At 39.0% G+C, this 27,864-nt stretch overlaps 1 protein-coding gene across 2 annotated transcripts; it reads left to right on the forward strand.

Moving 5' to 3' along the window:
* The first annotated feature begins 350 nt into the window (after positions 1 to 350).
* On the forward strand, positions 351 to 27,659 carry rassf7b (Ras association domain family member 7b). Of its 2 annotated transcripts, none has more exons than XM_017722791.2 (6): positions 351 to 458; positions 20,390 to 20,539; positions 21,958 to 22,841; positions 25,222 to 25,372; positions 25,967 to 26,074; positions 27,343 to 27,659. In XM_017722791.2, exons 2-6 carry the CDS (start codon positions 20,437 to 20,439, stop codon positions 27,372 to 27,374), a joined length of 1,278 nt encoding a protein of 425 aa, XP_017578280.1. In that variant the 5' UTR covers positions 351 to 458; positions 20,390 to 20,436; the 3' UTR covers positions 27,375 to 27,659. The 2 variants fall into 2 exon arrangements, with proteins under 2 accessions (XP_017578280.1, XP_017578279.1); XM_017722790.1 differs by lacking the exon at positions 351 to 458 and adding an exon at positions 8,569 to 8,789.
* Positions 27,660 to 27,864: the final 205 nt, after the last annotated feature.

The raw sequence follows: 27,864 nt of genomic DNA on the forward strand, positions 1-27,864 counted from the left end.
GATTTCTGTATTATTTTTATTTTCTTTGTTTTTTTTAACAGATTGACTACTGTTCACTCATTTAAAGATGTTTATAGTAATGTATATTAGCCACACAGCTGTGCCAGTCAGGATGTACTGCAGTGGTCGCTGAGCAAAGTCAGGATCAGGAGAAAAACATAAATGCAGAGTTAAACTGCCTTTCTCTGAGTCAATAATCTTCCCTCTCAGCGTCTTCCTTTCTTCTGAAAGACTGCCCGGCTGTCACATGGTCCTTTGTGTGTCCACCATGTGAGCTTTCGATTGGCTGATCTGCTTGAAAAAGCATCCGTAACCAAGGCAACCGCGAGCGGCAGCTCCACTTCACTGGTCCGCAGAGGCCTTGGAGAAGCCGCGCTGATCCGTTCCTTCAGTCTGTCCGTCTCCGCCGCCTCTGTCTTCTCTGCCTCTCCGCCGGGGCCGACTCGAGTGTAAGAGAGGTGAGTCCATCCTGACTTTCTCTCTCGTCTCTCAAGGACACACTCGCTCTCGTGCTCTCAGTTAGTCGCGTGCAGCGCTGTCTTTACAAACGGCACGTGACTCTGTCTGAGGCGCTGTTCGGCTAACCGCTTTAGCTTCTGCTACAAAGTTCAGAGAATTCAGAAATTCAGCTACAATGAACATGTACGGAGCCTCTAAGGTGACATGGTGATGATTTTAATTTAGTTTTTTGAAAACTAATATACTGAGGCTATAGTGATTACTATAGTGAGACCACGAGTTACTGTATGGAGGTCAAGAATTACTATATTGAGTACACAGTTTACAATACTGAGGCCACACATTACTACATTGAGTACACAGTGTACTTTACTGAGGACACATATTACTATATTGAGTACACAATTTACTATATTGAGGCCACAAGTTAATATATTAAGGCCATGAGTTATAAGAAACTTAACTTGTGGTAAGTATACACTAATATAGTAAATTGTGGCCTCTATACAGTAATTATAGCAATATAGTAATTAATTTCTAGTTATTCATTCGTGGCCTCAGCAAAGAAAATTGCCCTGTGATGGACTGGCGACCTGTCCAGGGGGTTTCCTGCCTTCCGCCCAGTGAGCGCTGGGATGGGCTCCAGCTCTCCCCAGTGACAAACTAGCGGCTTAAGAGAGGAGTGAGTGAGTGTGTATAAATAAGATTGACTAAAGTGTAGCCTCAGTATGGTAATTTGTGGCCTCACAATATTAATTTATGACCATGCCTTATTTAAAAAAATCAGCCTATCTCATTAAGGGCTCCATAAAAATAGCATTAATATTTGTAAACAAATGAAACAAATAAAATAATTTTCATCAAAATTAATCTTTTATTAGTCAGGCCATTAGCGCGGCCCCCACTGGTGCAGTTGAGAGGCTGCACTAACTTCGAGACCGTTGGCTTGGGCGATGGTTCCTATCCCGCTCTGACTCACATGACGGATTGGAGGTGGTCCGGCCCGTCCTCGCCAACCGGGGTCCTGTGTTTTGGGGCAGTCGTGGGCTGGAGGTTAGGGAACCAGCCTTGTGACCGGAAGGTTGCTGGTTCGATCCTCTCGGCTGACAGCCTGAATGAAGGCACCTAAATCCCAATTGCTCCTCAGGCACCATGGATAGGGCTGCCCACTGCTCTGGGCAAGTGTGCTCACTGCCCCTAGTGTGTGTGTGTTCACTAGTGTGCATGTATGTATGTGGGTGTTTCACTGCACGGATGGGTTAAATGCAGAGGTCTAATTTCACAGTGTGCAAACACAGAGACAAATGGTTGTAAATTCTAATTCTTTTTTAGCTAATGCTAACCTACAGTATACTATAGTGTTCACTACTAACTACAGTGTTTGTATAGTAAAGTGGAGTATGTGACTATCATTATAACCTAATATTATGGTGCCCACTGTTTATTAAAGGGCCCATATCCTCCAGTTTTCTTGCATTTTTGCCTCTGAAGCCCACTTATAGCCTGGTTTTTATAGCACCAGAAAGTCATTAATTTTTAATCCAACTTTTTCAAACCTCTCCTAAACTCTCGGAATTAATCAGGCTGTTTTGTCACTGTGCCTTTAAGACTGATATATGTGAATGACCTCTGTTTTGATTGGCTGCACTGTATTATGCCTTATTCAAATAGGCCACTGTAGTCCTGTGCCATTCTGTAGTCCTCGTTATGCCATATTAGGAACTCCGGGTCTAAGCCCCATTTCTCTATGGCCAGAATGAACAGGGTTTTCGAAAAATCGCCTCTATCGCACCATGTTAAATAAAAATGTTCAATGCCCTATACATTTTGTCCTATGAACATTCTTCTCCTGAATATCACTGGATCCTCTGAATTACAAGGTTGTAAAAAGCTATAATACTAATATCGCTACATGCAAGCTAAAGCTACCGCGCATCAATTTGTTGTCACTAAACTACACAAAACTAAGGCGGGCTGAGCTGGTGCTCTGACAAGCTGTGCTACCTCATTGAAATGTTATACTGTAGCACATATTTACAGGTATACTTAAATAAATAAATAAATAAAACCTCTGGGTGGGATATTTTGATAGGCTAAAATTCCTTACCAAAATACTACCCATGTTAAAACCATGAGGCTGAATTTAGCTTCTTTTTTCGCAACTGTTTGTTTGAGTATTCCCGTTCCACCTTAAATGGTGCAGCGGCTCTGAGTAGCCATAACATACATTGGCAAGCAAGACAAAATACTCACCTGTTAGTTTGATGAAACAGCAAAAATAAGTTAATGTTACTCAGATGTTAAGCATTAATACTGAAACCTCCTCATATCATTGCTTTTAACCCTCCATGAAGCTGCAGTCAGCTTTTTTTTCTCCGGTTGCTTGTTTGATTTGTCCCCTTCCACCTTAAATGGTACAGCAGTTCAAAACGTGCCTGCTGCACCATTTAAGGTGAAACGGGATAAGTCGAACAAAAAGCTGACGGATATCCTGAGAAAATGTCCTTAGAAAACTTTTTTATCCTTAACTTTAACTTTTTTTAACTTTATTAAAATAATAATCAGGATATTCTGAGAGCCGAAATCAGCTGATCAGGGCCAGTGATATTAAGCTGAGTCTGTACTGGATCAGCCTGAGTGCAGGTACGTTTGTAGATCTTTTCAAATCAAGCTAAAAGGAAAGATCTATAGTGTGTCAGTGAACATCAGATGAAGAACAGAGAACTGCAAGGAAACCTGCTGATTTTGTTCTAACTTCTTTTCATCTGCCCTCAGTCTGAATATGGAACACTACACTGACAAAACCCTCTTAAGGAAGCTGCCAGTCAAATGGCGTGAATTCAGTGCGCAGTAGCTTTGGCTCACATGTAGCAATATTCATATTTCACTCTTTAAAAACCTCGTAATTCAGAGGATCCAGTGATATTCGAGAGGAGAATGTTCATAGGACAAAATGTATAGGGCTCTGAACATTTTTATTTAGCACAGGGGGCGATAGAGGCGATTTTTCGACAATCCTATTCATTCTGGCCATAGAGAAATGAAGCTTAGACCCGGAGTTCCTAATATGGGCATAAGAACATGGTGCCAACTGCAAAATGATGACAGGGCTACAGCGGTCTATTGGAGTACAGGCTGAAACATGCCTTATAACTGTGGAGTGGAGCTGGACTGCAGTAGGCTGAGTAGGTAGGCAGAAGTAAAGATGGTTTTTGTGACATCACAGAAACTTTTAATGCAAAATGGGCTGTTTTAGCAGCTGAGACTGTAGAGTCTGGGGAGTAAATGTATATTCTGAAATATTAATAATGTTTATATTGCTGTTCTTGGAACAAAACCTCATTTCTCCTTTTTTTGTCGTTTTTCGGTTATTGACATCATTTGGAAGTGTCTGTTGGCTTTTATATTGTACATAAATTTTATGATGAGTGGACTAAAAGAAATGACCCACAATGACTTGGAAAAACATCTGGTTCCATTGACTTACATTAAAAGTAAAGTATATTTTTTCCTTCTCCTGTAAAGTTAAAATTTTGGAGATACAAGGTTTTTTTCCGACAACAGCAATATGCTATATTACACTCTTTTATTTCTCTTAAAGAAGCAAGACAAATTCAGTTTCCTATGATATGGGCCTTAACATTGTTATTAAATGATTGTTATAGTGTTTTTCTATATTACTAAGTTACTATGAAATTTATGCTTTTGCTGTCTTCATTTTTTTGGCTCATTTAATTTGGTTTACAAAATTTGGAAATGGCAGTTGCCCTTTATGTGTTAAAATTTCATGGTGAATGATAGAAATGGTTCAAAATGACCTGGAAAACTTGCATAAACATCCATTCAATGTTAGGAACATTTTCCCCTCCTTTAAAAAGAATGATGTGTATTTTACATATTTTAATATAATAAAGTATTAATAGATTGGATGGGAATCAGCAAGTATGACATCCTGTAGGTCTCCAAATGAAAATGACCCTTATTTGTAGTACATATAATTTAGCACATTATTAAGAATTTATGGCGTTAGTTTTCACAAGTAAAAATTACTTTTGTTTCAGTGAAAATGTAATTGTAACATACAAAAATCAATTCTTAGATATAATCATAGAAAATTTTACTTTTACATAAGCAAAGCTCCTTGTTTGCTAAGCTAAAATGATATACATCACAGAGGTGAAATGATTAGCTACAACCATGGGCAGTTAGGCTGACCTGAAGGGAGATATCATCCAGCTAATATGTGAAGTTTATTGCACTCCCTCACCTTTAAAGTCAGTTGTGCTTCGCCTGTCTTGTTTTTTTACATTTGACTTTTGTACATTTGACATTTGGGTTGTTTATCATCCTCATTGTTAAATCCAGACAGACACCACCGCAAAGGTCTTGCTGTGGCCTGTGAGAAGCGCAAGATGTTCCATTGTAGATATGAGTGGCAGTGAGTATGTCCGATAAAAGGCCCTGGCTGTGTAATGGAAATGAGGAACAAATGGTCAGTTATCTCAAAAGGTGTCCGTGTTGATACGGAGGACACGAGAGATTAATGACCCAAATGCAGCTCTTTGTAGAGAGTCCTTTTCTGCATGTTTTCTGACGTATCTGAGACTGTCATGCTTTAAAAAAGACATTGTTATTTCTAGTATAAATTTCATAACAAACTTTTTGCTCTTATCTCCACATTCATGAGCAGCTCCTCTGAGGCAGTCTGCTGAATAATTGTGAGTCTGTGGGTGTTTTGTGAATTGGGAGTTGACCCAGGGACTGTAGTCTTTTATTACTTAGTGCCTAATTTGGGTTTTCAGAATGTGTGGGTGTTGCTCACATTTGCCTTTTGCTGAAGTGTTAAATTATATCTGTTTAAGGAAATAAGTAGGAGTCACCGTATGTGGCTTTCTGGAGCCTGACTCATAGTTTTTAACATGAGTTATAGCATATGTATATATGTATTATTGAGTTATATGTATATATGTAAACCCCAACAAGTTAAAATATCGTAAAACAATTCCAGTATTTAATGTGTCTCTTTGCCTTTACTAAAGCTTCCGTTCTTTTCCGGAGACTCACTTTCAGTTCTTTACAGAAATCTGCAGGGATATTTTTCCACACCTCCAAAGTTCAGTCTTAGAAGTTGGCTGCACTTTCTGCTTCTTGGCAGCCACACATCCTTTCAGACCCAATTTACTGAGTGGTCTTCTCACAGTGGAAGGATGGACAGAAACACCTGTGGATGTTTTCAGGTCTGAAGCAGCTTGATTTTCTCCTCTCCCTCTAAGATGAAAGCTTTTAGTTCTGTTTATCTGACAGGGACAGTATTGGTGGTCTACCAGGTCTTGCACAGTAGTTGGGAGTTTTCTCAGTCGCTTTTAATAGTATTTTGAAGTCCAGTTTTGGTACCAGGGGTGTTTTTTCCCCTAGGCAAAGGTAGCTGCCCACAGCCTCCCTGAGCCAAGAGCCCAATTAAAATACAAATTACATAAACTGTACATGCTGAAAAATAACCATTTCTAATATACCACTTTTGTCTGAATAAAACCTTATATCTCCACAACAATAACAGAATTCAGTGCTTCACATGATAATACATAAAGCTAATTATATAAAGCTAATGTTAAGTTTAGTACATTTAGCTGCAAGGCTGGGATAATTGCTCAAAGAAAATGATCCATTACGAGGTACGAATTACTTCCCTCAAACTTTAGTGGGATTATACCGCTTAACGCTTCCTGGAAAAAGTATCTCACCACTCATTACTTTACTTCTACCTTACTCTATACCAAATTATCTCACTGTATTGGCAGATGCAACATATTTCTTAAAACAAGCACATTTTTTGCCAATATAATGAAAGAAGTTCACTTAATAAAATGACAGAAAACAAAAAAATAAATAAATAAAATAACAGAAATCTTAAAACATGGAATATTTGATATATAAAATAGATTTAAGATGATTTCCTTTAAGCTTTTTTTATTTTGTGATAACAGACAGATAGTACATGAGGCAAGCAAACAAAGTGAAAGCAAGACAAGCCAAACATTGAAGAAAATATCCAAAAAAAAAAATTATGACAGACAGTATAACTGAACAAATAAAGTAAATAAATGTATATATGTATACGCATGTACACATCAGCATCTTTGTACCACACATTTAATGGTCTACTGCAGTAATCTTAGACTCTAGCATTTAAGCTTATTTTATTTACACATTAATGACTTCAATGTGTAGATGGGTGCGTCACTCAGGAGCCCAGAGCCTCAATTAGTTTAAAAATGTGCATCCCGAGGGCCCCGTTCCTGTCTTTAGCTAAGGGCCTCACAATCACTAAATCTGCTAAATCTCCTTCCTTACACACGTGGATTATCTCATATCTTATCTCCTCAGAAATATCTCCAGAAAAATGAATCACTAGTACTAAATTACCATTTTGACTGCAAATGAATGAAATGAGGAGTGGACTTTTGCACCGTTGTGGACAACACATGACGTACAACACACAGCACAGGAGGATCACAAAGACGTGTAACATCCTGCACTGAATTCACAGATGCTCTCACACTGACTAGCTCTCACACATCTTATAGGCTAAGTATATTGACATATGCAATCAGAAGAATTGACCTTATCGCAGTAGGAGAACAGCTGTTACTGAAACAGTTTCTTAAAAACCTGTAGGTAGGGTGGAAGTCCTTTTTGTTTGTTTAAGCTTGTGCTGAAAATAAAAAGAATCAGCCAAAGCTTTAAAGGGCCCATAACATGGAAAAACTAGATTTTTGACATAAAAGAGTTGTATGTAAACATTGTGAAAGTTCCAAAACACAGTGTTCACCCCCCAATTCAGACAGCCAATATGCAGAAACTCAGCTGCAAACCAGTCTGTTTCGAATCTTATTGTTTTTGTGACGTCATACATACTGCCTATGGAGCCTACAGCACTTTAGCCCCGCCCATTCACGCTGAAGTTATAGGGAGTGTTTTGGTGCCAACTGCTTTTTGATGAGCCTCGAAACAGAGCGGCCAGTCATTTCTTCTGTACATACATAGAGTAGAATGCAAAAGTTTAGATGCCTCTGGTTAAATTACGTTCTGTTGATTTTCTAAGTGAAAATATGTTACACATCCTCTACATCCTCTCAATGCACAAGTACTGTTTATTTGCTTAACATTTTGGAAACACATAAAAACATTGTGGCACAGCGTATATGTTTCTTATTTTTCTGAAATGGTATACTTAGCAAATGAATAGTGCATTGAAATTAGCAGAAAAATGCCATATTTAAGTATGTTCTCCGCAGAGGACCTGTTAACATATTTTCACCTAGAAAATCAGCAAAATATGTCATTTGACCAGGGTGATCAAACCTTTTCTTGTCTGTATTGGCCTTAAAGGCACAGTACCAAAACAGCCTGCTTCATTCTGATGGAATGAAAAAGAGGTTGGGGAAGAAAATATAAAAGACAATCATGACTGTTCTTGGCTGATAAAAACACTACAGTGGAAAATAATAAAATATTAGAAAAATGTGGGACATAAGCACTTTAAAGACGGTGTCATTTGAGTGTCAGTATTATCATGTCAAACTGTAACAGATGAAGCTTGAAAACTCCGGTGGACAAATAAAACTGAACCAAGAGGTAACCTCTTACATTGTGTTTGTCCTAAGAAAAGCAGCTTTTCTTGAGATCTTTTCTTAATGTAATGGGAATTGATGCTTTGCAAGTATATTGATTGTAATAGATTGTACTGAGTGTCCCAGAGTCCTTTAGTCACGCAGTTAATTCTGTTAATTGATACCACAAAATGTATATAAGTGTTAACGATAGGTTTGTGACAGTGTCTGCGTTCGGTATTCATGTTTGATAACTCCGTTTAAAGACCTGCGAGAGAGAGAGAGACAGAGAGAGAGAGAGAGAGAGAGAGAGAGAGTGAGAGAGAGAGACAGAGAGAGAGAGAGACAGAGAGAGAGAGAGAGAGAGAGAGAGGGAGGGGGAGAGAGAGAGAGAGGGAGGGAGAGAGAGAGAGAGCGAGCATTTTTCTACCTCTTACCTGTGGAAGGGGTGGAGCATGAGAACACTGTGGTATGTGCCAGCATAGCATAGTAGTGAGAAGAGGCAAGAGAGGGACAGAGAGAGAGAGACTTTCATGTAGGAGTGCAGCATTGCTCTCCACTTCTCTAAAAACACCTGTTGGACGCCATCAAACCACTTCCACTTCTATTTTAATTCAATTTGGATCATTACAGAAAGTGGACGGTACTTTTTTCTCGTTGGTTTGGCTCAGTATGGTGAGCGGAAAGCTTGACACCGAGGCGACAGGCTTCAGCTCAAAGGTAAACACTGCCTTCTCTGCATGAGCAGCAGGTTTGTCTCGTTCTTCCACTGAGCCAGTCAGGTGTACCTGATTTTCCATTGGTATTCATGTCTGCTCTAGCCTTTTGCCATAGACAAAGAAATAAAGTGAAGTGTGGAAATGGAGTGGGATGATAAACGCTTGTTAGGAGAACGTTGCAGTTCATTGTTAGTGTTTGTCTACAGTGTTGTCGAAGCTTATAAGGACATCATTCAAATGAGTGTATGTTAATTGGTTCAAACCAAAGACAGTAAAGTTTTATCTTGTTAAATATAAGCATAGATTGATCTGTTGTATTCTGTGGGTTAATTCCCGGTATGCTTTTGAAAGTATGTTACATTACAGACATCTTCATCTCTTCGCTGCTGAATTAATGTCATGTTTCTCATCCAAAGTAGTAAACTTGATCAATATTACTATGCTAATGTTGGTGTGCATGTTACTGTATTCATGTATCTCCATATACATATCCATAGCAGTTTTAATCAGGTGCTAGCACAGTATTCCTCTGGGCAAATTTTGGTTTGATCAGCATAATCCAACATGTTTGAACATGGAATTACACATGAATGTGAAATCATTAGGGGAAATATTGTAGAGGAGTTCTCAGGGAAGCTCATTTCAGGTTAAGTTTTGTGTAAAAAAGCAAGTGCAGATGTTCTAACAGTTCTGTAGCACAAGTCCATTTGCCCAGATTTGAAAGATCCAACATCCCACAAATGTATAACAACGGCAGGTCAAATATCAAAAAGTCTACAATGTTTAATAAACACATACATTGTTGATTTAATGTCTGGCAGGACAGAAATGAACACTGTCAGATTTAATTCAGCACTGAAGATTCTGCTTAGTGCCTGTTCTTGATCTGCTGGGTTTTCAGAAAAGGCCATTCCCTGTAAGCCCTTTCATCAGCAATTCAAACTATGAGCTGTTTTTCCTGATTGAAACCGGGATGCTTGAGTATCGGCTGAACTGATGTATACCGAGATAAAATGGCATGTTTACAAAGCTAAAAATCTGAAAAATGTGCTGGAATTTGAAAAGTCCATTTGGGATCGTTGGCCTGTTCACTTCACAACATCATTTGACACATTTTACTGGGAAACCTGTCAGGTTTTATTAGAAGAGGCATGACGTTTAGATGCCTGAGCCTTTCCTTTACAGTGAATGTGAAAGTCAAATGGCCTACTCTAGTCATCTGCATCTTATGGTGCTACATTTGGATATGCAAAGCAAACTAGCCAGCCATGTCTGTTCCAGTTCATAGACTAACCTTCTTGAGTCAGCAGCTCACTCTAAACCTACTCTGAAGAAGTGGAATGTGATAAATGTAAAGAAGGATGATGTCCTGTGGACACAGGATCTCTTTCAGATTATGGATCTCATATGGTGTCGTCCAAGGGTCATGTTTGGAAAGCAGGATAGAGTGGTTGTATCTGGAAGGCACTTATGTTGTAAACACTGACAACATTGCTGGCCATAGTAATTAGACTGTTCTAATGACAGTCGTAGCGCATCAAGAATATGGCCTGAAATGTGTTCAGCAGTGCGACAGATCAACAATTACTCAAAACATGTGAAACATTCTCTAAACTGGCATATAGATTAGGGGAAATTGCAAAAAACTATATCAGGGTAGGTTAAAAATGGCAAGTAACTGTAACAAAAACTATGGCAAATTGTTCTTACAGTGGAGGGGTTGGTTATTAACCCGCCCAAGCCTGACCCCCTGGTTCAAAACCCTTGTTGTAATACTTGAAGCAGTCACATGACCACTTAGCTCAAAAGCGTCTAGCAAGAACTGTAACAAAGTTTTCTAATGACACTCATAGCATCAAGAATTGGGCTGAAAAGTTGTCCTATGGTGTGACCAAACAATTAACAGCTTGTGAAAATGATACTATATAATAAGACTTAGGTAAGCTAAATTGCCAGAAACTGTACTAGGATACATTGAAATTTACAGGTAACTGTAACAAAAGTTATATAAATGTTGTAATGGCACTTACAATGCTTTAAGAATTTGGCCTTAAAGCTGTCACATGGTGTTACAGACCAATTGACTCAAAATATAGACTATATTGGGCTATATGTTTTGGTAAATTCTGAAAATTTAACAATATACACTGAAATTTGAATGTAAATATAACAAAAATATGTTCCAATAATTCATACAGTGTTTCAGTAATTAGGCCTGAAAATGTGTCTAAAAGTGTGACAAGTTCACAAAGCTTGCCGAAATATACTGAAATACTTACTAAAACTGTTAGAAACTGGACGTGGATGTAACTGTAACATAAACTGCTAAATGTTTCCTGCGACGTTCATAGAGCTTCGAGAAGCTCAGAGCTTTGTCCTGTAGTGTGACAGGTGACCAACAACTAAAAACATTACATAATAATGTGAAATATTTTCTATATTATAATATAGGCTCAAGTAAACTGTCTGAAACTCTGTCAAGATAAGTCTAAATTTGAATGCAACTGTAACCGCAACAGGCAGTCTCATGTTGTAGTTTAAGTCCCTTTGCACAGGAAAATGTAGGCTGATCCACCTGAAATACAGCATGCCATTGATGTCATGCAAAGTTTGCAATCATTGTTGACTTCCATACTTTAGTGAGCTCATATGCGAAGGGGAAAAGTTCCTCTCCCTTAGCACACAATGGGGGAAGTCTTAAATATGCTGTAAGACTTAAGCAGGCTAGTTTCACCCCTTTAACCAGACATGTGAAACCTAATGCCTGTGTGAGAAACCACTGAACGTAGTTCCGGCTGGATTGTGTTCTCAGAGGAATTCAGACTGTTTAAATGTTTTTCTTTCAGTCAGGTTGATTCTTTACTAGGCCTGTCACAACCATCACATTTTAGCTGGCAATAAATTACCATAAATTACCTTTTTTCTTGAAGGACTATTCAGCTTTATTACAGTACAAGCCTAAAATGCTCAAAAATGAGCAGCTGATGACAGAAACAGCTTAAACTCAAATAAACCTTAGTCACGTAAGCCCTATAAGTGTTATAGGACCCCTCCGAAATTAAACGTTTTGTTGACTTTTTTATTGATTTTTTAAAAATAATTTTTTTATTTGATTTTTTCTTAAATAACTGTAGTCATCTCAAATAATTGTGATTATGTAACACTTGTGTCAGACCTATTCTCAGCAATAAATCTTTCAGTTTATTGCTCCGAGGTCGTTCCCCAGTCAGTTCTCTATATTTAAATCTTATCATTTTTCCATACAGAAAATGATATTAAAATTTCATTGCATGTGTGTTTTGGAACATACTGACAACATAGGACTAATTTCATTTACTTAGGGGGGTTTTATCTGTTACATGGTATCTGTCAAATACACATCATAACACACTTATATCTAAATATTCAACAATACCTGTGTCATCAGAAACGTAATTATGTGAAAAAAGCAACCACGAAAACCACTTTCTCTCATGTTCCTCTTATCGCTTACTGTTTATGCTGACGAGTTTCCTTCCTGGGTTAAATTTCCATGTTGACAGGCTAACATGGGAAAATGTGAGGGTGTGCTTTTCGTAGAAGTGGCTCTAGTTACACCAGCAGTTCCGGTTACACCTAAAAGAAATGCACATTATGAGTTTTGACAACATTACATAACAATGACCACCAGCACTAACCCTAACATATATCATGTTCGGACCTTAACGAACACTGAATTAACACAAGGTCACCCTAATTCTTTGATGTCTCCAGTCATGATAGATCTCTCAGGTGAGGAGTATAAGATGACCAGTGTGGAATGTACCTCACTGGGCTGCTTTCTCGGGTGTTCTGCTCTCAGGCTGCTGCTGATGGTATACCTGAGTGGTTTAGAGTAGAAGAGGAGCTGAGAGAACAGATGTGTCCTTTGTGAGGGACATTCACCACTAGGATCTAATCTACTGCAGCTCCGCTGAGTCAGCCATGGGGTGTGTAATTACACACACACATCCTGGAGTCTGCAGGGTTCACACTCACTGAGCTTATGAAAATCATTCAGTCTTCACTGCACTAATATGCTGGTAGGAGGAAGGTGAACCACTTTGGGGACGCCTTGTGCCTGACGTGTAGTGGCAAGCATGTTACACATGTGCATCATATGTGTTTGTTATTATATGTGTTTATATGTAGTTATTATTTTATGTTTTTTTTTCATTTATTTAAGCTAAAATGGCTGGAGGACTGTACTTTTTTGCATTTTGGCTAGAATTGGTGAGTTATTTATAGATGGGACTGGCCTGATAACCAATATTCATTGAATTGGTTTTCAGAGTAAAATACAAGAGTGAATTCGGTCCAATTCTGGAACAAATCTAGTCTTAAATTGTCACAGAATTGTTTGTAGCGCAACATAAAGCAAAGGAGGTCACATGACAAGCAGTAGCCATACAAGGTGAAAGGTAAGATTTATAACTAAACTTTGGCTTATAATCAAACAACACTGCCAGTCCAGAACATCTACCCACCTAAAGGAGTTGACAGAAGAGAATCAGGTGCAACTTAGCAGACTAACCAGCATATGTTGTGTTTTGAATGCTGTTATGTTGGGTGACCAACTAAACCTAAACCAGACCAGCATAAACCAGCCTAGACCAGCATTGAATTAATTCTGGTCTGTGCTGTTCTTTTCACCAGAGTGACCATGTAGCCTTATAAACTTGAGCCTTATAAACTTCTACTTCCTTAAAATCAGGCACAGAGTTCAGGCACTTATACTAAAAATGCAAACATCCAGACATTTTAGACAATGAGAGCTAAAAGTGACAAATCCCTCAGAGCAAGTTAATGATTATTGACTTTAAACAGAGGACTTTGGCAGGAAATACTCAACCCTGGGACACTGTATTCTCTTTTTAGACCTTGAAACAAAGTCCACACCAACTGAGCTTGTATAAAATCTTTCAGCCTTCACTGCAGCAGGTAACAGCCTTGCTGTATAAAGTGCAGTGACAAGCATGCAATATATGTGCATGTTTTCACAGATTTAGTGAAACTCAAACGACTTAACTAAAACGATTGAAGGACCTTGCTTTTTAGCACATTGGCTAGTAATGCTTAGCTAGAGAGGCCCTGAGATTCAGCACTGGTGTGGAGCTTTCACCAGCAGAGGATGCTGGATTGGATATTTGAGTCAAAAATAATTAATCCAATCTGTTTTTGTGACATATCAAGCCTGAAATATCACAGAATTGCCCATAACTCAATGTAATATAAAGCAAAGTGAAGCATTATAACAGCAGCAGCCACACGTAGCCTAATGTTAATGCTGCGTTTGACTGAAGGTTGCAAGCTACAGTTTTCCACCTCCAACAAGGCACAATTCAAGAAAAACGTCCCTCAACTAGGAATTTCTGTTTGGAAAGTCGGGATGGTGTTCTGAATTTCGTGTTCAGTGTATGACGTCAAATCAACGTAGCTGCTCACACCATCAACAGTAATGAAGAACCGCTTCTCTACTTTTAAATGAGATTTAAACCATGAATGGTTAATCTTATTTACCATAGAGGATTCTGACCATGTACACAAAAATTGACCATGAAGTTCACGATTTTTAGAAAGTGAATTCATCAAGAGCATTACAGTTAATACTCGTGCTACTAAAGTTAGCTGGTTAGCTTGGTGCTAACAGTACTTGCACATGACTTGAATGTGCAGAGGATGAAAATGACGCAATTCCGAGCTCCGACTTTCCATTTCTGAGCCAGGTCGGACGAGCATAACATAGCATGCTGTACATTGTGGGGAAGTTGTGTAAATATTTAACACTAAAACTGGTATTTACCAAAAACATATTTAATCAGCATCGTTATCAGCAAACACTTAGTGTTGTACTTTCATTTTCAGAAAAGAAAGGTATTTTGTGGCATCTCTACTAATTATAGTGTTAATTCCTTATCAAAAATAACACTTCAGCTTCCTTGAAATGTATAAGAAACAGGAGCTGAATTTGCCAAATCTCTCAGAGGAAGTTAATGATTATGAACTTTAGCAAAACATTGGAATTTGAAGAGAAATATTCCACCCTGGGACACTGTATCCCTGTGTTCTCGCTGTAGACCTTGAAACTGGCGCTCAGCTCGAGTGAAACCGAACAATCACATATTTGCCTTTTGATAACAATCCTTTCTCACTCAGCTTTGCAGGCAGTCCAGCTTCATATAAAGAAACATTTTATGAAGCCAAACACAGTAAACAAGATTAATATCATACCAGATGGATGTGACTCACAGGAAAATAGATAGTGCTCTATGTAGTTATTTCATCAACCTTTTTTAATTTTCAGTGACTTTTATTTGGAGGTTTCAGGAAATCTGAGTTGTTGTTTAATGTAAAGTGTGGTAGAGATATAATGTTTTATATATTGTACACTTCAAAAGTATATCTTGGCAAGTAAAACAGTCTTAAATCTAGTCTATATATATAATATTTCTCAATATAAGATTATTATAGGATTATAAGAATATCTTTCTAGATGTTTTTTTACTTGTTTTAAATCATTTTATTTAGTTAAAGTGTCATTCTTTTGGCAGATAATTTTGCTTATTACAAGAATTAACACACATGTTTTTTTTCCACAGAAATAATGCCTGAAACAGCCAGAATTATCTTCAAATGGAAAAAGATACTTAAAATGACTTGAAACTCAATCTATAGAAAGAAATAAGGTGATTAATTTTGTAATATTCTTACAACAAGTGAGAAGTATTAGATATTTAGACTATGATTTTACATGCCACGTTATGCATTATGGCAGTGTATTTTTGTATTAGACATGCACCATGAAATCTATTTTGGTGATTATAGGAGTGAAGCAGAAAAAAATTTATGACATCACTTTATTTGATAAAAAAAAATTCTTAATGGTTTTTAGGGCCTAAACCCCTTAATGTAGTTTAAGCTCCTTCTGTGTTTTGCCCACAACCATCTTAGTTCAATGATCTTAAAGTATTACTGTTAATATGACTTCGTTTGAGTTGTGGGTCATTACTAAGGCTGTAAATGTTCTGTGTTTAAGGAACCCACACTGATAATTAGAAGGCTTAAGATTCAGGAGATCATGAATGATCTTAGGCCTTGAATTAGAGAGCTTCTAGTGTAATTGCCTCTTAGCTTTGGGTTGGTAATCCAAGCCTACAAGATGGCAAAAATGCTTTTTTAGGTCAAGAAATTGTGACATTAGTAGCTAGAAGTAAGCAAATAACTAAGAGACTGACATACAGTTTTTAAGGGGGAATTCCATAATTAATTATGGAATTAATTAATTATGGAATTCCATAATTAAGATGCTATGTTGAAAACAGGACCCTTCCACGTGGTTTGATATGAAATGTGCAATTCTAGAGACACTTGTTGTGATAGGAACCAGACATCTGATTAATTCTATGCCTCTGAAACCCCCCCACAGGAAGTTATTGGGTACAAGTACTCTGCCCGATACCTGAGACACTGTTCTATGAGATTTTGGCATAAAATATATTTTTTAAATACATTCATGGCAGAAAGAAACATGCAAGTTGCTCTAAGGCAAAATAGCACCCAACTTCAACTTTACCACTAATTCAGAATTATCAACGTTACATAAAAAATCTGAAGACGTGTAGCTTCACTGGTGGTTTTGGATAGTAAAGAAAATGGCTATATTTGTGTTGTAGACATGGAGACCCCTGGTTCCTATCACCACCACTGTAAAGAAATCCAAAAATGGAAGTTTCCCAACAATAAAACCATTTCACAACAAACTTCTCTGAATTACCTTGTCTATATATCAACAACTGAATAATAATTAAGGCTTCTTAATGTTACACGGCTTAGCTTGTTTATTCATATGTTCATTACAGAGATGAATTCAATACATCTAAGAGGAACACATTTAGACGTTTTAATTTATTCCCCCCTTCGGCAGAGTCAAGTATGTGTTTGATTTATGTGAGTGAGCATCGTTTCAGAGTGTACAGGAATGTGCGTGTTGGTTAATGATTGCCTCAGGCACGTCATATGAAAGGTAGCTGGAGAATATTGCCACCTCCACAGTACACTCCACACTCACATCACATTGGTCTTTGCCCTCACAGTGAACAACAGCAATGAACGCCCAGTTTAAACTATTAGACACGCTCAGCAGTGCAAGTCTCCACGCGCGCATTCCCAGGCATCTTGTCGAGCATCTGCCCTAAAACTTGAATATCATGATGATAGAGCCTGAGCAGGTTACTGAAGGCAGCTTGTCCTTACAGACCTTTGCTTTAGTACCATAATTCATCACATAGAAATGAAAGAGGGAACTGATTCACCCAGTAGCAATGAGAAGATTTGCAGCAGCTTGATTACTGCATATTTAACAGTAATATCTAAGGAAGAATTTAGGTTGAAACCACTGTCTTGGAAAGCCTTATGTGTACAATTTTAGAAATAAAGGTTCCTAATTTTTTCTTGGCTTGGATGTCCAGTTGTCTACACAAGCTAAAATGTGTATTGTGTGGGGTTATTTAAAGGTAAATTTATCTCCAAATCTCTGCGTAATTCAATGGTTGAGAGGTAAAAAACCTAGACTCTGATTTATTTACAGTGGTGTTAAGAGGAACCAGGGGCTGTATTACAGAAATTTCTTAAGTCTGAAATCATTTCTGTTGCGTTACCACGACAACTTCAGTTAGGACTTAATTTAGAACAGAGGCTATTACAGATCAACAGACCTGAAGCTCATAATCATGTCCTAGCTCTAGATAAGAAAACAGCATTACAGAAACATCCTAACTGGACAGATTGTCCTAAATTCTGTCCTAACTTTAACACAACCCCAGAACTGTATTATGTTTTAATCTTCTGTTTCTATCGGTTTGTGCCAGTGACAGGTAGCATAGTTCATAATGACGTTACATATAGGTTAGCTAGGTTAGCTTATCTACATTAAAAACAGGTAACCTAGGTTAGCTCATTTGACTTATGGTGCTCTAACATTGTGTTAAAAGCCCCAAATGCTGCAGACACGTTTTCCACCGTGCCCTCTTGTTACCTTCCAGTGTTAACGTTGGTGAAAACTCGTCAGATAAAATATTACAGTGAAGGCGGTGAATAATGAGGAGACGGAGCTGAACGGGTGTCTGTTCATTAGCAGGAAAGACGTTAGCCCGCTCGGCTGAAGCGTTTGGGAAACTTGAACTGGAGCTGCGACGCTCTGAAAAACAGCACAAAGCGCCGTTACAGTATCCTTAACTCCAAGTTTTTCGCGCTTTAGTTTGTTTGAGCTTTTTTTTTTTTTTTTTACCTCAGTAACGACAGCTAACGTTAGCGGTCTGGTTAACCAGCCTAGCTAGCTTGATTATTTTGGTTACGTGTTTACACTTGAGCTGCGCGGGTATGGTTGGTTGCTAGGTAACAGACATGACAGTGGATTGTCGACTTCCATCGAGTCGTTGAAGATTCCCTGACTTGCATACGATGCTGTAAGATAATATTCAGAAATTAAGATAAGATTTGCTTCTCTAATACCAATTAGTGAAAAATTATTTACCTGTTAGATCTTAAGTCAAGACAAAAATATAGGAGGTTTCTGTGATACGGCCCCAGGACAATGTCTAAATACCATGCAAATAAAGCCGTTTTACGGAGCAGCGAATCTACATGTCTGGGTTTTATATGTTATTAATGGTAAATAATTGTGGTAAATCTAAATAAAATGTTTTTTTGTTTGTTTTTTTTTGTGGAGAATTTTGCCTTACAACACCCTGCGTGTACCTCTTCACCATGAATGGTAATTTTTTTTATTGTTTTAGGGTTAAAAGTAATCATAAAAACTATCATAAATCAAAGTATCAGGCTTTGGGCAACGTATGTCATGTAATAACTGTCTGTGACGAAGCTTTTAAAGACATCAACACACTCCAGACGTCTGGTTCCTTTCACCACCACCGTGAATTGTGAACTAGTTTTTCTGGGTGCATTTTACATCAAACCACTCAGAACAACTTTGTTTACATCTTAACAACTGAGTTAGGCCGAAATCTTTGGGAATCTGCAGAATGTACTTTTTAAAAAGGTTCTTTACAGTCTCACATCTTGTTTACAGCAATGGTCCATTCAAGAACAATCAGTTGAAAAGTTCAATAAGGAACCAGAAGTGGTTCTTCTACATCATTGCTCCGAAGAACCCTTTTAGCCAATTTTTTAAGTGTAGAAGCTTCTTTGGCATTGTTTCAGATGAATGGTTAAAATTCTTGGTGTCTGATAATGTCTGACTTTGGGCCACGTGAACCATGGAAACGGATCAATACTGCATTTCCCAGCAGACTCTGTTTTCTGTGAGCACGCATCTTATTTAGGCTTTTGGTTTAAAATTGCAAACCAGTGGTTCTGTATTACCTTTTCAGCGGTGCTCGTCTTCTTGTCAACGTGAGCTGTACAGTGCGTAGAATGTAACCTAATGAGGCATGAAGCACTGATGAGCCCGAAAAGAGTGGTACATGCCATAAAGACCTCAGATATTTCATAGTGTAACAGTGAAAAATCATCAGTGAGCAGTGGATCAGCCCCTGTTTCATATCTATCATCGACGTAGTATACGTCCTGGTTTCACTCATTCTCTCAAACTAGTAATGCAGCATTCCATAGTGCATCACACTGGAATGCCAGTGGGGACTACACTACTGTGCGCCTCTGTTTAATCCTGGAATGCATTTGTGATTTCCGACTTGTGTGCCTTCACTGCTCTTTCACTTGTGTTGTTGCCTCAGTCACTTGTCCATTTTCAAACAATTTAACATGCAGAGGGAACTAATATGAGCATCTCTTGGTTTAGGTAGTGACACACAACCTATATTTCACTCTGATGAACTGAAGAATAAAGTAGTATCATTTCATAACATGGAGAAGTGACCACTACTTTTTTCCCAAAATATTAATGAATAATATCATTTAGTATTGTCCATTGTTGTCTTTATTACACCATCCATTCTTTTCAGGAGACTCTTTCAATGTTTTTCCCACATTTCCAAAATTCAGTCTTAGAAGCTGGTTGCATTTTCTGCCTCTCAGAATCAAATGAATTCTCCAGCCTCAAACATATGCGGTGATGTTGAGACCTGGACTCTGGGCTGGTCAGCCCTTTGTTTTGAGAACACCAGCAGCTTTTTTGTATATTTCTTTTCTCTGTGAGGCCTTCTGACAGCTACACATCCTTTCAGACCCATAGTGCTGAGTTGTCTTCTAACAGTAGAAGGATGGACAGAAACACCTGTGGATGTATTAGATCTGAAGCAGCTTGACTTTTCCTCTCTCTCAAAGACGAAAGCTTCAGGTGCTGATGGGGACAGTTTGGTGGTCTATCAGGTCTTGCACAGTTGTTAAGAGTCCCATTTTTAAAACAAAGTTTTCCTTTGACTGTCCATGATTGTCTTATATCTAATCTCCTTAGAAATATCCATTAAAAATTAAATAAATGAAAGTCTCTGACTTACAGTGTTCTATATGTTGCCACTGACGGTGAGACATTTCAGCGGGCTTTCCATGATAACTGAACTTATTCACTTTGATAATCATTCAGGTTTATTGTTCTGTCTCCAACAGGACACTGCCATGTGAACAGGGCTGCTGGGTGAAGCTCAAACACCGAGATGGAGCTAAAGGTATGGGTGGATGGGGTACAGCGTGTTGTCTGTGGCCTCTCTGAAGAGACATCCTGTCAGGATGTGGTCATTGCCTTGGCTCAGGCTATAGGTATGTATTTGTATGTAACTGCTGTCTGTGAAATAAAATACTTATCCGTTTTCAAGGATGCACTGATATGGGAATTGTAGGTCAATGAGGATATTTAGGTTTACAAGACAGTAGTGCGTCCTGCTATGATGTATGGTTTGGAGCCTGTGGCTCTGTCTAAAAGAGAGGAGGCTGAGCTGGAGGTGGCGGAGATGAAGATGCTGAGATTTTCAATGAGAGTGACAAGGCTGGACAAGATTAGAAATGAGCAGATCAGAGGGACAGTGAAGGTGGAGCAGTTTGGAGATAAAGCCAGAGAGGCCAGGTTGAGATGGTTTGGACATGTGTTGAGGAGGAATAGTGGATATATTGGTCAAAGAATGTTGGAGATGGAGCTGCCGGGTAGAAGGAGAAGAGGTAGACCTCAGAGAAGGTTTATGGATGTAGCGAAGCTGGACATGGAGATGGTTGGTGTAAAAGTAGAGGAGGCAGTGGATAGGGCAAGATGGAGGCAGATGATCCGCTGTAGCGACCCCTAAAGGGAGCAGCTGAAAGAAGAAGAAGAAGAAGAAGAAGAAGAAGAAGGTCAATGAGGAAATTTAACATTTAGACCTTGTTCAGACTGTTAGCCCAAATCTGATTGTTGGCAGATACAGATTGTGTCCAGGTCTATTTTTGATAGTCTGGATAGCAAAAAACAAACAAAATCTAATGTTTGATATATAAACCACATTTGGAGGTGGTTTGAGATGTGATTCCAATCAGATTTTTACAGAAGTGTCTCAGTCTCTGGTCCTGGCTGCTCAAATCAGATGTCTTTTGCATTACTTCTTAACATGACAAAAAGCAATGATGTCAAATTCAGAGTTTGGAAGGCAGATGATGCCCTCTTGTACCACTTTTGAAATCTGCATCATCAACATAGCTGTGTGGTTACTGACACCTACACCGTTACCATTGCAATCCATGCAGATAGGCCGGTGATGTTTGGACACATAAATATGATCTGATTTGCACTCATCTCAAAAGATCTCATTTAAGAAACACATCCAACTTGTCTGCAGTCTGAACAAAGCCTTAGACACATATCTGCCACATATCTGCCAATGCCGATACATAAGCATTTCTAGGATGTAACACTAGATCCACCTGGATTATCATTATGAAGAAAAGTAGCACTTTCTTGAGGGTTGCTGTTCCACAATATAATAATATATCATAACATATGGGGGTAAAATACTGGTCAGATAAATATTGGTCATTGGTCATCTGTTTCACCCTCAAGATTTCAATACTGGTATTGCAAAAAAATATTTTTTTAACATAAAGTAAAACAATAGTACAATCATTTCATGATGAATGGATATTCTATTTTGAGTTATATCAAATCTGAATAATGAGCTATGAATCTCACATTAAAGTACCTGATTTTCTTGTAGGCCAAACAGGTCGCTATGTCCTCGTCCAAAAGCTGAGGGACACAGAGCGTCAGCTTGTTGCCAATGAGCGCCCTCTGGAATCCCTGGCCAAACTGGGCCAGTTGAGCAGCGAGGTACAGTTCATTCTTCGGCGCACTGGCCCCACCACCAGTGAAGGCTCTGACCTGGACCAAGCTCCTGCCTTGCCCAAGTTTCAGGAGCCAGAGCCTCCTAAGAGGAATGAGCCCAAAAAGTCTCTCACTTTCAACCTGGGACCTACAACTTCAGCACAAACGCGTAGTAAGCAGTTCAAAAAGGTGCCTAGAGACTCTCCAGAGCTAAGGGCACCCTCAGGTCCTTCGTCGTCCCATGCCCAATCTGGTCCATCCAAAGAGGAGATTTTCCGGCAGGTTCTTCAGCAGCAAGGGAAGCTGCAGACACTCCAGGCTCAACTGGAGACACTTGAACAGCAAGTGTGGACTTTGGAGCAACCTCCACCTCCAATCCTGTCCCCTGGACTTCTAGAGGAGATGGACCATCTGGGGGAGGCTTTTAGATGCAATGAGGCCGAACTGGCCCACGGGGAGTACTGGGAGTCGGAGTATCTCTCCGAGGTTCAGAGTGAACAGAGTATGCTGAAGCAGCTGAGGAATATCCATGCAGCCCTGGACGAGCACAACCAGAGGATACATGAAACAGAGAACCAGTCTGGGAGATTACAACGAGACATCCAGCTTCAAGCAGAAAACAGGAAGAATGGTATGCGTCATGCGCGAGCCAGCATAGAGGAATCTATGGGGCAGGTGAGGGGACAGCTGGACACGGCACACCGGCATGGTTCTGATTTGGGTTCATCCATTGAGGAGACAGAAAAGGCTCTCAAGATGGCAGAAGAGCTGCTGCAGGTAAGATATAACATGTTCTTGCTGGTTAGTATAATTTAGAGTACAGTCAAGGTGGGTCAAGCAGATGTTGCTATTGTTGACCCGATGCAGGCAATCAACCAACGACCACTTCTCTTCACCCATAAAGGGGAATTTCTGCAGTGTTTTTAATTTTATTTCTGCATAAATCTACCCAAGGACAGCTTCTTTCTTCAGATAAACAACCATTTCACAATCATCAACTTACCCAGTTTCCCAAAAGCATCTTGGTGTTAACGTCTTAACTGGTAGAGAGAGTGTTTATAGGGATGCTCGCTCTACCATTTAAGAATCATCTTGCACAAAGATGCTTTTGGGGAACCCCACCCAATAAATTTGCCTACAGTGAACCATTTCACATTAACCACTATGTTAGAAATGACTGAATGACTCAGTTAATGACTCACGTCTAATGACTCAGTGTTCGATTTATGTAAAATTTTGCATGGAGTTCCTTTTAAAGCAAGCGCTTAACTCTGGCTTCTGAAACAAAGCACATCCGACGAACGACCACTCTGAGTGTTTAGACGACTTGCTGTGCATAATTCAAGACCACAAAAAAGTATTGATTGTTTTTTTTTTCTTCTGGTTTTTCATGTAACTCAAAGCTAGAGGCTAGACTGGTGTTTAGATATGCGTGTGTAGTGCACAGAAGGGAAACAGATGCTGAAATATGGATTGTAAATACGTTTTGAGGGCACTTTTCTGGTTTTTTTTCCTGACAGAACTGTTGTTCAGACTTGCTGCCGCAGCCGCTTAGCAACCGATTCAAATAAAAACACGCTTGCATTTCACTTCTGACACTGTTTTGATAAAAATTATGCGTCACTCTGGGTAAATGGAGAGCGAGGTAAGGTTAAACAAACCTTATAGTGTAAACTTTCTCTGACTAATATCACCGCAGGGCTGTGAACAGGTTAATATCTCTGACATCACTGCCTCTCCCTCCTCCATTTCCTGCGGAGGTGTACTGTTCCCTTGTCCTTCAAGGTTGCAGTCACCTACAAGCGGTAAACTGTCACTGTGTTAGCCGACCTCATGAAGTTTGAAAGAAAGAAACGCAGATATACAGAAAACAGAACATACAACAAAAAGTATAAGGGGTAAAGAAATGTTTAGATAATGTTTAAACTGGTAATGGAGTGAATACAAAACGTACCTACTTTGTTTCTGCTGCCACCTTGTGGTTGCTTTGTGAACTGACACAGCCTAAGGCAGACAGCAATTGAAACTGAGGAAGTGTGTAGTATGTGCATTTTTCAAATGAAAGGCTGTGTCCAAAACAGAAAAGCAAATACGGCTTGTGTACTGATTGACCCAGTGTCAGTAAGTAGTATGCAGTATGTGGAAAACATTCATTTCTCCGGTACTCCAAAGATAAGTGATGTACTACTCTGGACGAATATTCCTGTGTGTAGCCTGAGCTTTCTTTGTTGTAATTCCTTTACATTGTTTATGTTTTGTTATATTTACTGTACAGTTTATAATGCACATGCAAAGGAATAGACAAATAAGTATACTATGTAAATTTATGTTTGAGCATTGCTTAAATGTGAATGCTCTTTAAAGGATGCAGGATGTGTGAATACATCTCAAAGTTTAAAAAAAATGTTATTTTGAATTAAATGTTCCGTTGTGTAAATTGACCACTCTATTGAATTGGCCAGAGTTGAAAACACATTTCAGTTATGTTTATTTTATGAAAACAAGTGATTGAATGTTGCATTGAATCATTATCAAAATATCCATAACGCTGCCAAATTTGTACTAAATATTCTGATACTGGCTGTTCCAGTACTGACAGTTTTAGATTATTTTGAGCATAATTTGCTTAACATATTTGCTGTGTGCATATGACACCATGAGCTCAGTATACAGTACAGAGTATTCTATTTCGAGCACATCCGAAGTCGGATATTAACCTGTTTTCATTCCGCACCTTATTTTAGAATGATCAAGCTGAGTATTTTCATTTATTGGTAGGTGTGGGCCGTAGTGGAAGGTAAAGCAATATATATTGGTTAATATTATTTTTCCTGCCCGGTGCTGGATGGTGATGTAGCCAAAAATCAGAAAAATTTATAGGCAAGGAAAAGTCATTACAATTTGATTGAAAATGACAGGAAAACAGGATTTTTGTCTTTTATTTGATATAATTGTACCTAATACCCTTATGGACACAAAGTAACAAGATAAAAGGCCAGTTTTGATTTCAGTTACTTCAAGTTAATAAAAGAGTAATAAGAAATGTTACACATAAAACATTCTACACAATTTTACACTGTTTTCAACGAATGGTGACAAAAACTTTTCTCCGCATGCACTGTGCCTTAGTTTGGTAACCATCTTTGTCCTTTTCTAGGCTAAGAGCAAAGAGCTGGACGAGCTGAATAAGGAACTACGCCAGTGTAACCTGCAGCAGTTCATCCAGCAGACAGGACCTCCAGTCCAAAACAGTGTCCAGACAGATGATGATATAGCTCACCTCATGCCTGACGGACAGAGCGATGAAGGTATTAGAGAGAAAATGACATTTTATTGTGGATCCTTAATTGACCCTAATTTATATCTACATCCGACTAAAGTCTTATTCAAGATAGAGCGCAAAGATACTTACCTACTAGACACAACTTGTATCTCAAGCTCAAGCCAGACATGCAGGTTAAGTCCGGGTTTCTCAACCTGGGGGCTGTAAAGCACCGTCTAGTGGCCTGCGGGCATGTACTCAGTTCATAGTGGGATGGAAACGTCACTTTAGGTCATAAAAGCATAAGTGGGAAAAGATAAATGAGAATCAAATGCTCACATATTAATCAGTATATACATTAAAATAGACACAAAAACCCTGCAGGAGTTGACTTAAGTAAACAGCATCAGTTTGAGGCACACACAGGCAGTACAGACAGCGGGCTAGAGCTGGAGAAGTTTCACACCCACCTTGTTTGGTGTGGACTTAGCCCACCATGGAATTTATGTTAAAAAAACAGGATCATGGGGTGGAAAAGGTTGAGAACCTCTGGGTTAAGTAGAAATGTTTCTGTACAACTTGAATTAGAGAGCGTAGCTGTTAATATCCTGTGTCTTCTGCTCTTTTTGAACTGTCACAGACTCAAATTTCTCAGTGTTGGAATTTAACCCCCGCACCACTGCCAAGCAGATCCTGGGGAACCCTCGCAGTCTACAAAACCCACTGGTCTCCAGTCTCCATCCTGAGGGTGTGTATGTGTGAAATCAGCCTCTATCGGGCAGCCCTGGTGCCCCTATCCGCCTGCTTCTACTGACTGTCCAAGCCTTCCTCTTCCTGCCTCCCCGACTCCGCACTCTTCCTCACTGTGCTTTTCTTGGCTCCTCGGCAATTCTTCTCTCTTTCGGCTCTTCAGTTCTGTTCGCTCTCTTCTGTTTACATTTTATTTTGTTAAATATCTGACTGCAAAGAACACATAGGGCTGTTTTTCTGGACCCACATTAACTGTGGACTAAAAATGATTTGTACTAGGAAATCACCATTGATGTTTACAGTTTAGTCCTAGACTCGGCGCAATCCACGTACATATGAAACCAGACCTTAGATATACATACTGGAAAAACCCCACCTTGCTCATGTTTTTTCATCCTCTAGCCTTTCATCGAAGGGTCCGCTGTCCAGGGCCACTGTTGGCTGGATATTTTTGTTTGACCGCTCAACCCAGTAACACTGAAGTGTGTAAAAAACCCAGCCATGTCAGTGTCACTGCTGTGCTGAGAATGGTCCATCGCCCCACTAATGTCTGGTCAGCGGCAGTCCCATGGTGGTCCGTTTAAATTGATGGGCAGGATACTGGTGGGCTGATAAATTGTGCAGCAACAGATGGGCTAGAGTCACTAACTGCAAACTAACAAAGTGCACCTCTAAGGTACACACGTAAGAATAAAGGTGCCACAAAGCGTTCTTTAAGAGATCTCATAGAAAAACACATCATACCCTAAAGACCCCTGAGTGTTTTTACCAATGTGAGAATTCTTGGTAGAATATTTCATATTATAAGAAGGTTCTTTAAACTTTAAGGTGGTTTAAAAAGGCGATATACTCACACATCACACCTGATTCGCATAAAACGACTCCCTAAAGAACCTTCCATTGAAAGATTCGTCTATGGCATCACACAAAGAACACTTTCCGGCACCTTTATTATTAAGAGTATAAGTGTTTCTGATAAAATGGCCACTGAGTGTAGGCACAAGGTAGGTGTTTCCAATAAAGTGGCCACCCAGCCATAGACTGTCATTGAACTGTATAAGAACAGTATAAAATCGGCAAAACACAAGTTTTTAAAAAACTCTCCTCCCCAGGCTGCACTAACGTGGGACAATGTGCTGATTTTTATGTTTTCCCCTGTCGTTTTCTAGCACAATCACTTAATACAAGTCTTTAATCTTTAAGAAAACTGAAACAGTAATGGTCCTAATCACACTGGAAAGCTCAATCCGTTTTTGTGTCTTGCAGTCTTGTCATCCAGAGAGGTGTCATGGCGATAAAGCTGGGATTGCAAGCCTGAGGATCTGTTCACTGTTCACTTTATATGAAATCTACATAATTTTGTCCTAATTAAGAATGTATTTTCATTTTTTTTTACTATTCTACAAAATCAGATTGTGAAAATGTTGTGTAAGCTTAAACACGTCTATGTAAATACTGTGCTCTCTTTGTAATTATTAAATAGATTAAGACAACTGTTGAATGTATTTTGTAAAACCTTGTAGTTTCTTCCATGATTTCTAAATACATGTATGTGCATCATTAAACAGTTGCTATACAACGTCTCTGTGCGTGTCTTTAAGGGTTTAATCGACTTTTTCTTCACCATGTTATGATATTTGCTGTTGCTTTAAAAATGCTATAATAACCTTCACTCGAATAACCTTCTGGGTAAAAGTGTCTTTGCACTCCGTTAGGAAACTAACAGAGGGGATAAAATGTAGAACTTTGTTTCTCAGGTGGCTCAGGCAGAGATGCAAGTGAGAAAGT

The sequence above is a fragment of the Pygocentrus nattereri genome, chromosome 25, assembly GCF_015220715.1.
Source record: "Pygocentrus nattereri isolate fPygNat1 chromosome 25, fPygNat1.pri, whole genome shotgun sequence".
NCBI classification, from domain to species: Eukaryota; Metazoa; Chordata; class Actinopteri; order Characiformes; family Serrasalmidae; genus Pygocentrus; species Pygocentrus nattereri.